The 10,710-nt window shown below is 42.8% G+C and overlaps 1 protein-coding gene across 1 annotated transcript in view; it reads right to left on the minus strand.

The window, feature by feature from the left end:
• Window positions 1-10,125, minus strand: part of DCBLD1 (discoidin, CUB and LCCL domain containing 1) — a 39,264-nt gene extending 29,139 nt beyond the window's left edge. Inside the window, exon 1 of the mRNA XM_020287181.2 lies at window positions 9,901-10,125. Coding sequence (XP_020142770.2) covers window positions 9,901-10,012 — 112 coding nt within the window. The 5' untranslated portion in view covers window positions 10,013-10,125. The remainder of the gene's footprint in view (window positions 1-9,900) is intronic.
• Between the last annotated feature and the right edge of the window lie 585 nt (window positions 10,126-10,710).

Consider the following 10,710-nt stretch of genomic DNA (forward strand, 5'->3'; position numbering starts at 1 on the left):
AGGAATTCGAAACCAGCCTGAGCAAGAGCGAGACTCCCGTCTCTACTATAAATAGAAAGAAATTAATTGGCCAACTAATATATATAGAAAAAATTAGCCGGGCATGGTGGCATGTGCCTGTAGTCCCACCTACTCGGGAGGCTGAGGCAGCAGGATCGCTTGAAACCAGGAGTTTGAGGTTGCTGTGAGCTAGGCTGACGCCATGGCACTCACTCTAGCCTGGGCAACAAAGCGAGACTCTGTCTCAAAGAAAAAAAAGAAAAGAAATAGGATGAGGAGGTTTGGGCAAGCATAAATGTACCATATGTAAGTAATAAATGTACCATATGTATGTACCATATGTAAGTAATAAGCAATCAACGTTTATGGACGACCAGAAAATAGCAAATCTCAGTGGGGAGAGAGATGGCATCTTATCACACATCTAATAAGGTATGAAGCACAAGAGTTGTGAGAAACAAATAATCTTATAAAACTCATATCATGTTCCACGGTCCTGAAAAGTATACTAATTTTGCATATTCTTTACTCCCTACTGCTGAATTTGTCGCAATGCTTTAAAAGCAAATGGTTAGCTAGTAATTGAGATTTTAAAGAGCCTTAAAATTTCTATGGTAAATGTGTACACATGTCAGAGAAACCAAAGACTATTAATTTAAAACTATATTGCCTAAGTGATTCCCCTGAAACTGTGTTCCTCTAAGATTTCTTTTCTCTAACTTGTTCTCCCCTAGACATGAGCATACAGTGGGTTTCCTTGAAGATGAAGGGCAGGAAACCATCTTAAGGCATTTAGAATTGTAGAGCCTGGGCATATGTCCCACTATGGAGACACAAAGTTAATGTGCCTCAGGTGAATGATTCAATTTCTCCCAATCTCAGTTCCCTCAATATAGCTCTCAGAATTGTTGGCATTAAATTATATGCAAAAGACACAATAAATAAAAATACATATGAAGATATGGGCTTAAAAATTTATGTACATGAAAAATCTAACAGGACAAGCAACAGTGATTGGATGTTTAAACCACTAAGAGAAATGTTGATAGGCAGGTAGTTTTGCTGAGTAAGAGACTATTATTCCACAGATAACTTGCAAGTCATAAGAGGAAAAAGTAATTTTACAATGAAGGGGTCAAGCTGTCACTTCCTGAAGTCACTGATCATTCTTAGCATTACTAAAAGTGGAACTATAATAACAATAATAATATTAATAATACTATATGCATTCTGTTGTGATACAATTAGAAGTACATAGCACCTTTGAGTACTGTCACTAAAAACACTCAGCCTGAATCTAATCAAGTCTTTAAGCCAAACTTCAGATTTATACAGAAACACAGGGGAGAGTGCACCAAGTAAAAGACACACCATTCAGAAGCAGTCAGTACAATTTAGAACATGAGCTATTTCACAGGACAACCTGGTTTCCTTGAAGGAAAAGGTATGTGGGTACAACTAGCTGTAACTTGTGGACCTTGTTTGGATCCTTGTTTGTACAAATCAATGGTAAAAAGACATGTTTATGATAACTGGGCAAATTTGAATATGACTTCAGTATTAGATGATATTAAAGAATTACTATTAGTATTCTTAGGTGTTCTCATGTCATTGTGGTTATGCAAGAAAATATTTAGAGATGCAAATGAAATATGTATGGGAAAATGCCACTAAGTCTTTTTTTTTTTTTGAGACAGAGTCTCACTTTGTTGCCCAGGCTAGAGTGAGTGCATGGCATCAGCCTAGCTCACAGCAAATCAAACTACTGGGCTCAAGCGATCCTGCTGCCTCAGCCTCCCGAGTAGCTGGGACTACAGGCATGCACCACCATGCCCGGCTAATTTTTTCTATATATATTAGTTGGCCAATTAATTTGTTTCTATTTATAGTAGAGACAGAGTCTCACTCTTGCTCAGGCTGGTTTCGAACTCCTGACCTGGAGCAATCCTCCCGCCTCAGCCTATCAGAGTGCTAGGATTACAGGCGTGAGCCGCGGCGCCCAGCCCCATTAAGTCTTTAATAAACTTTTAGTCTATTAATAAATTTTGAACTCAAGGGATCCTTCTGCCTGGGCCTCCCAGAGTGCTAGGATTACAGACAGGAGCCCCCAGACCCGGCCTTAATAGATTTTGAAGTCTCAAAGATTTTTAGAGGCTGGGAGAGGTGGCTCACGCACTCTGGGAAGCCAAAGAGGGAGGATTGCTCAAGGTCAGGAGTTTGAAACCAGCCTGAGCAAGAGCGAGACCCCTGTCTCTAATAAAAATAGAAAGAAATTAATTGGCCAACTAAAAATATATAGAAAAAATTAGCCGGGCATGGTGGCGCATGCCTGTAGTCCCTACTCAGGAGGCTGAGGCAGGAGGATTGCTTGAGTCCAGGAGTCTGAGGTTGCTGTGAGCTAGGCTGATGCCACGGCACTCTAGCCTGGGCAACAGAGCGAGAGTCCATCTCAAAAATAAATAAATAAAAGATTTTTAGACCCTTCTGAGCCAGCAGGAGCAACAGCAGGTAAAGCAGGTTCTTTCCGGGGGCCAAAAAATAAAAAGGCAAATCTTGGTTGGTGTTGTTCTCAAAATAAGTAGCTTCCATTCTAAAGTCCTCAGAGGGGGAGCAATTCAATATACAGATCTCATGTTCCAGTGGTCCCATGGGCTATTAAGTCTCCACAGTTTTCGTTTTTCAGACTGAAATCAACCACATTTCAATCTGAGGTGAACTTGCTTTTGTGTAAAGCAATAAAAAGGCTGATTTAAATCCGCTCAGCCATTTAGAAATCAGGCGACAAGCACAGAGATGTTTACCCATTTTCCCTGTAGGAAATTTGATGCACTGGTAATTCAAATTTAACTGGACTTCAAACTTTTAATTTAACTGGACTTCAAAGCAATCCTTTTGCTTTGTCAGAAATAATAGTGAAATAAAGTTTTGTTTTCTTTTTCATTTTTCAGGAATAGAGTGCTGCACAAAAATCATTTGCACACAACCTTTAGACAGATCCACTATACACACTCAAATGTAAAAATGGAGCCATATACCAATTTCATTTTGTGATGACAAAAAACAAAGACTGCTCTTTTATCTCGCGGTAAAATGTAAATATGTTGAACACTGAGTAAAAAGGCTACAATAGGGGTACAATCTGAGTCTGAAAATGCTACATGTAAAAACAAAAATATGGTTTTCAGTAAAGATAAAATTTTAAATAATAATGGACATGCCTGACACCTTCAATATAAATTCAGATCTTATCTAAGAAGAGTAAGAAATACCATCTTGATACTTAGTACATTTAAACTTAAGTACTTTTCTCAAATAAAGTATGAACAAGAAAATTACTTCTGCCTTAATAAGCAAGGAAGAGTTATTTGAATAATACAAAAGATGAAAATCTTGACAAGACTCATAGTTGATATAATTTTGGCCAAGATAAAAATTCCACTTTCTCACTGGGTGTTCCTCAGTAGTGATAAATGACTTAGAGATAAGTTTTTGGTTTACTTGAAGGTGAGTGCTAAAAATAAATATAAACATGAGTCTTTCCAAATAATATGATAAAAAAACTTTTAATAAAATGTAAGTTAAAAAAAAAGTAGAATATAAAAGCATGTACAGACTAGGTAACAGTGGGGGTACCCAGGTATTGTTTTTGTTATTGTTCTTTATATCTTTATTTATATTTTGTATATATAATTTTGTGTCTATTTAATGTCTGTCTGTTTGTTTATTTATTGAGACAGAGTCTCTTTCTGTCACCAGGGCTAGAGTGCCGTGGCATCAGCCTAGCTCACAGCAACCTTGAACTCCTAGGCTCAAGTGGTCCTCCTGCCTCAGCCTCCCGAGTAGCTGGGACTACAGGTGTGCACCTGGCTAATTTTTTCTATATTTAGTAGAGATGGAGTCTCACTGTTGCTCAGGCTGGTCTTGAATTCCTGAGCTCAAGTGGTCCTCCCACCTTGGACTCCCAGAGTGCTAGGATTATAGGTGTGAGCCACCGCACCTAGCCTTATTTAATATTTAATACAAATAGTAGACAGACGGTATGTGAGCGTGTGTGCACACATGTACTTGCTATAGGGGTATATTTGTGTGTGTTTATATAAAAAATATATAAAGCCAAAACATGTCCTTAGTGGTTCTACGTGTAACATTTTCCTTGCAGGATTACGATTTATTAGTACAATGTTATTTATTGATACCCTGTTTGTTCCACAACTGTTTTGCTTCTGTTGTGAGCATTAGGGAAGATCTTTGGGAAAGAAGTCAGGAAAGAAAGCCCTGACTTATTCTTTCTTTTGCTTAAAAAAAAATAAGCTCTAGTGTAGCTTTATTTAAAAACAGGGGGGTGAAGGTAACACAGAACCACTAAGCTGCTACCTTGTTTCAGTGATATTCTTTGCAGCTTTTCCTACCAAAAAACCCCACCTAACCTAATATGATCATATACAGCAAATACAAACACAAGGCATTTCTGCAAGTATCAAGAATCTTGTCACATAGCATATAGCTCCTAAGGAGATAGTTCATAAAAACTATAATAACCCAAGTAGAAATGGCAGTAGACAATATAGGCATACATGGCAACATGGCTTAACACACCACTAATATCACGAGTGCCTAAACACTGTCCTAATATGATCTTCAAGGTGAAATAATCCCCTGCTGCCCTAAATGTTAGGGCAGTTAGTTATTTTTTTGAATACATGCACAGAGTTTCCTAGGGCTTCACAATCGTCATATATACAATGTCTGTTTAAAACGACTTAGTGAATATTACCCTTCATCTCATTCTTTCAAACCTTAAGCACAGCATTCAGGCGCTGACTCAGGAAATCGCTATCTGGAGATGGTTATCTGCCAGGCACTGTACCACGTGCTAGTGGTGAAAAGGAGAGGGTTAGTCTCATTTCTGCTCTCATGGATCTTAGAGAATCCCCCAATCCCACCCCAACCTCCTAAAAACATCTCCTCTTCAACTTCCACTAAAAGGCAAGTTTGACAGTTCTGGATTCAGTATACCAGGACTCACAACTTTATTTCCACATAGGGTTAGAAGTCACCACGTGGGTTTTCTTCCCATTGATTGTCTCGCCCGCCCCATAAGACAAACAACTATTTTTTTAAATATACAAGCCAAAGAATGAACATCTGGAAGATGACATCAACATGACTCCTCAGGTTGCAAAAAGGCAAAATTATTTCACAGTCTGATAAAAAAAAAAACTGAAATTCTGGCAACATTTTTCCTTTCATGTTAAATGCTAGACTTCTAATATCCCAGAATGAGTTTCTCTATTTTAAATCCATACTTTCAGACTTTTACTTACAAACAGCTAGCTTACACATACAATCTCATTACTTCACTGTGTCCAGGTTTTGATTTCTTAACTAGAGACAGTACTGAGTCTTTAACAACAGGGCAGGAGCTGTGTTCACTGTCTTCTCACCCCACCCTCACTGAGCACCCATCCCCTACTGGGCACGTGCCAGCCACTGTTCGAGGCACAAAACACCTAGGGGCCTTATATTCTAGTACAGGAAAGACAGACAAATTAAATAAAAGTGTAAATTATACACTCTATTGGAAGAGCATAAGTGCTCTAGAGAAAACCGAAAGCTGGGAAGGGGAACATGGAGTTCTGGGAATGAAGAGAGGGTTCCGGTGGTCAGGAAGGCTCTCCCTGAGAAGGCAGCATGTGAACAAATACTGGCGGAGGAGTAAGCCATATGGATAATTGGGGCCAGACTGTTCCAGGAAGAGGGAACAGCACATGCAAAGGTTCTCAGGTGGAAGGGTGCCTGCCACCTTGGAGAAATAGCAAGAAAACCAGAATGGCTGGAGAGGCGTGAGTATGAGGGACCATGGCAGCGAAAGAGGTCAGAAGGGCAGTGAGGGAGGTAGAATAACAGGCCCCAATATTTGTCAAATTAATAGTAATAAACAGTAATGAATAGTAAGATAATTAACATTTATTGAGCTCTTACTATGTGCTAAGTGCAATGCCAAATAGGCTATATGCATTATCTTCTTAATAAAGAAAAACAATCAATTGCTCCAATATGTACAGAGTTGACTTACTGCTTTAGAACATACATAAAAGTAAGTCTAGGCCGGGCGCAGTGGCTCACGCCTGTAATCCCAGCTCTCTGGGAGGCCAAGGCGGGCAGATTGATCAAGGTCAAGAGTTCGAAACCAGCCTGAGCAAGAGCGAGACCCCGGTCTCTACTATAAATAGAAAGAAATTAATTGGCCAACTGATATATATATAAAAAAAAAATTAGCCGGGCATGGTGGCGCATGCCTGTAGTCCCAGCTACTCGGGAGGCTGAGGCAGCAGGATTGCTTGAGCCCAGGAGTTTGAGGTTGCTGTGAGCTAGGCTGATGCCACGGCACTCACTCTAGCCTGGGCAACAAAGTGAGACTCTGTCTCAAAAAAAAAAAAAGTAAGCCTAAAACTCTATAGGATATATTTCCCTGAACAAGCCTCCCCTCCACTCCCCACCCCCACCTCCTGTCTAACATGACTAAAACTTTTGCTAAATGCTGCAATTAATTTAACTTCCCCATGCATCTTAAAAATAAAATTCTCCATAAATGTCGGGTGTCTTATTTATTTCCAAGTTGTGGTTTTTTTTTAAATATGATTTAAATCTGTTTCAGTACCACAAGGTTAAAGAGTTTAAATTATGACATGAAAAGTTAATAAAAAGCAGCTTGGGACATTATTCAGAGTTGAAATCCCACTTTAATAATATCCTCTGATTTGTGTAAAGAATTCTTTGACATAACTTCTTTCTTTTCTGAAATATATGATATAACTTAATGTCTCTGAGTGTTACATATGAATTGCATCTACTAGAGCCAAAAGATACATTGTGCATATTGTCCTGCTGGCATGTTCCTTTCTGCTGTATTTTCATTTAAAAGACAACCTTACAGAAAAAAAGCATGCCAAGAGAGCTGGGCTTAATAAACAAAATTAGTAGAAGCAGCACATGTACATCGATTAAGAACTTCAGTAGGCTCTTTATTACTTAGTTTCCACTAATTAGGAAATAATTTGAAAATACCTCTTAAACACAAAGAGACTGTTCAGTTCAACTGAAAAACCAGTGAGCACCTTTGTCAGACCTATAAGACAAAGACTACAGTCCCAGCCTCGCCCTCAGGAACTCACAGTCTGCAGACCTGGCCAAACCCAGGCTTACCCCAGGCCAGGTGAGCTAAGGGAAAGTCTGGGGCAGTGCACACACTTGCACAGAAGGTAACAGAATAAACTTGTGCTGACTTTTTAAAAAGTCACTCACCTGAAACATCAGATAACAGCTGAGCCCAAGTCTAACCAAATAAAAATGACAGGGAATTTAAGAGCAGACCTTCTTATAGTAACGAGTTGGGCTGGGAGTTTTAAATGAAGTTTTAAGTATCCAAGATTGAAACCAACACTTAGAAATTTCCTCAGAGATCAAGTGCTCTTTTTTATTTTTCACTAATACTCAAATTATAAGTGGAAATTTTAATTAACACTCATTTGCAAATCTTTTAGTGAAGAGAGATGCAGGGATTTTTAATTTGCAGAAATTCACTGCATAAATTGATAGTATTTTATTCTACCAAACTTATGATATATCAAAGTAATAAGGCTGGACTAAGTCCAAGCCTATGAATTTATATAAATTGAATCAAAACTAATGATCAACTTATATGTCATATTATCTAAGGTCAAAAATCATGCGAAACAACCTATGTAAATATCTCTCTTTAGTTAAGTGGGTCCAGAGGAACACAATATAAGAAGGAGCTGAAATCATTCCAAATTCTGGTCACTAAGCCCAGTGCCTGGGGCCTGGCTGGCTGTGCATACTAGGAGGAGTAGATACTTTTTTAATGTAATTGAACAAAAACACCACATAGACAAGCAGCTGCCGTACAAAGGATTCAGTAGTTTCACAGGATCACCAGACTTTGACATAAAAAAATAAATAATTTTATTGATTGGGCTTATAAACATTTAGGTTAAATTGACATTTGTTTCCTGAAACATAATGAATAAATGTCTAATAGTAAACTGTCTTATAACACAGATGGTAGCACTTTATCACAACCCTAACATTATAAAAGGCTCCCACCATCTCAAAACTGATTAGAATCAGAATTATCTGGGGGATGGCTCATGCCTATAATCCTAGCACTCTGGGAGGCCAAGGCAGGAGGATCACTCAAGGTCAGGAGTTCAAAACCAGCCTGAACAAGAGCAAGACCCTGTCTTTATTATAAATAGAAATAAATTAATTGGCCAACTAATATATATAGAAAAAATTAGCCAGGCATGGTGATGCATGCCTATAGTCCCAGCTACTCCAGAGGCTGAGACAGAAGGATCACTTGAGCCCAGGAGTTTAAGGTTGCTGTGAGCTAGGTTGATGCCACGGCACTCACTCTAGCCTGGGCAACAAAGCAAGAATCTGTCTCAAAAAAAAAAAAAAGAAAGAAAAGAAAAAAGAAAAAAAAGAATTATCTGGGGAAATTTTTAAAAGGTACATATGCACAGGTCCCACTCACTGGAAATTGATTCAAAATAAGGTGCCCGTGCTGTCTTTATAATGCATCCAGAGAGATTGTGATCAGACAGGTTGGAGAGCCTGGGGAACCAAGAAGCACAGACTAAGCTACTCAAAGAACAATGAAGCTTAATGCAATAAATGGTATTTTCTTCTCACCAAAAACAGACTATTATGCTAAGCCTGCCCTCTTACCTTCTAAACTTTCAGAGGACAAATATTAATATGACTTATGACCATCAGACAATTTAAAGAGCCAGTAGCTTATCTCAAGACCCCAAATGGGTGTGCAGGCTTAACTTTATGAAAACCTGAAAAACGAGTGACCAAGTACTAATTGGGAAAACCATAGATTGGAGAAATATTTTGAAAGTCATTGATTATACCTCTTTCCTAAAGTGGCATCAGCACTGGAGTTCCTAGATTAGTTTCAACAACCGTCCCAAATCTAAGCTTACCTTTTGACTGTAATTGAACACTACTCCTTTATTGGTTCTTTTAACATCCTAAATATATAGGCCGTTTCATGGAAACTCAAATGACAATATCCTCTTCCATCAGTCAACTGCAAGAAAGTCTCAGATGTGAAGCTCTGTAGGGATCTAAGCAATTACACTGGTTCCCAGAGAACTGCTCTACAAAGTGCCCACTTAACAGCCTGGATGACATATAAATTCTGAAACTTCATTTGGACAGATGGGTGACAGCTCTGGCCAGTTCCAGGGACAAAGCAGCCTGGTCAGGGGTTGATTCGCTCAAATACACAGAAGCCACAGGATTCCAACTCCGAGTACAAGCAGGACACCAGTGAGGCGGCGGCGGCGGCAGTGTCTGCTAGTCTGCGTCCGGGCCAACCTCGGGAAGCATTCCCGACCATTCCGCACCAGCCCACAGGCGCACACGCCGGGACTCCGAGCGGCGGGGAGCAGCGGCGGCACGGAGGGCCGGGCCGCCCAGCTGCGGGGCGGCTTTGTGAAAACCAGGCTGGAGAGAACTGTCCCTGCACACGACTGTCCCCTACCGCGACCCTGGAGCCAGCTCACTCCGCACAGGGCCAGCACAGAGTCCAGAAGTCTGGAAACTAAGTGAACTGGGCTGGAGGACGGCGAAGAGAGAAAGTGGGGAGGCGCCGAGTTGACTCTCTTCTTTTGGCGGGGAAGGAAGGAGTCTGGTGGGGGCGACCGGGAATGCAGTAACTTATCTCTCCCGAGCGGCCGCCGGGCGCAGCGGGACGGTGCGGGGGCACACCGGAGCCCGCCTTCCTCCCGCGCTCGGTCCCCCCAGGCCCGGCCCGGCCCCCGCGGTGCCCCAGGTCCCGCCGGCCGGACGCGCTCCACTCACCCGGATCCTCCGCCTGCAGCCGGGGCGGGGCGGCCACCGCGAGCAGCAGGGCCAGGAGGCCCGGCCCGGCCGCCCCCGCCAGCGCGCGGCCGCCGCGGGCGCCAGGCACCATGGCCCCGCCGGGCGCCAGCTCGGCAGGCTCGGCCTCCCCTCGACGGGCCCCGCGCCGCCGCTGCCGGGGCCCGGCCTCCTCCTCCGCGGCCGAGCGCGGCGCCGGGACGGGGCGCGGCCGCTGCCCCGCACCGAATCCCATTGGGGCAGCGCTGGGCCCAGCCCGGCGGGGGCGTCTCCCGCCCGCCCCGCCCCGCACGCCGGCCCCCAGAGGAGGAAGTCGCGCTTCCCGGCAGGACGGACCGCGAGGCCGGAGGCGAGTCAGACGCCGCCCGCAGTGTCTGGCGCGCCCTGCTTGGTTCGCTCTTCCCCTGGGTGCCACCTGTCCCAACACTCGTGAACCTGGGAGCCAGGAGAGTCAGCGGGAGACCCGCCCCTTGCCGCAAGGTGCGGGAGTCCCCCAGCCAGAGTGGCCGAGCGCGGCGGGGCCGCGGGGAGGCTGCTCCCCTCCACCGTTTTGTCAACCCGCGGGGATGGGCATCCCAGTGATAGCAACACTGGGGGACTGAAAATATTTTGGGGATAGGATGGCAAGTAAGACTTCCATTCATTCATTCGCTCATTCATTCACAAGTTAGCTCAGCGGCGCGCATGGCAGGCACAGTGCTAAACCCGTGTGTCACTTGCAGACGTCAAAAATAATCAGGCGATATAATAATCAGCATATAATGCAAATTGCAATCAATGACATGAAGGATG

The sequence above is a fragment of the Microcebus murinus genome, chromosome 5, assembly GCF_040939455.1.
Source record: "Microcebus murinus isolate Inina chromosome 5, M.murinus_Inina_mat1.0, whole genome shotgun sequence".
Lineage (NCBI taxonomy): Eukaryota > Metazoa > Chordata > Mammalia > Primates > Cheirogaleidae > Microcebus > Microcebus murinus.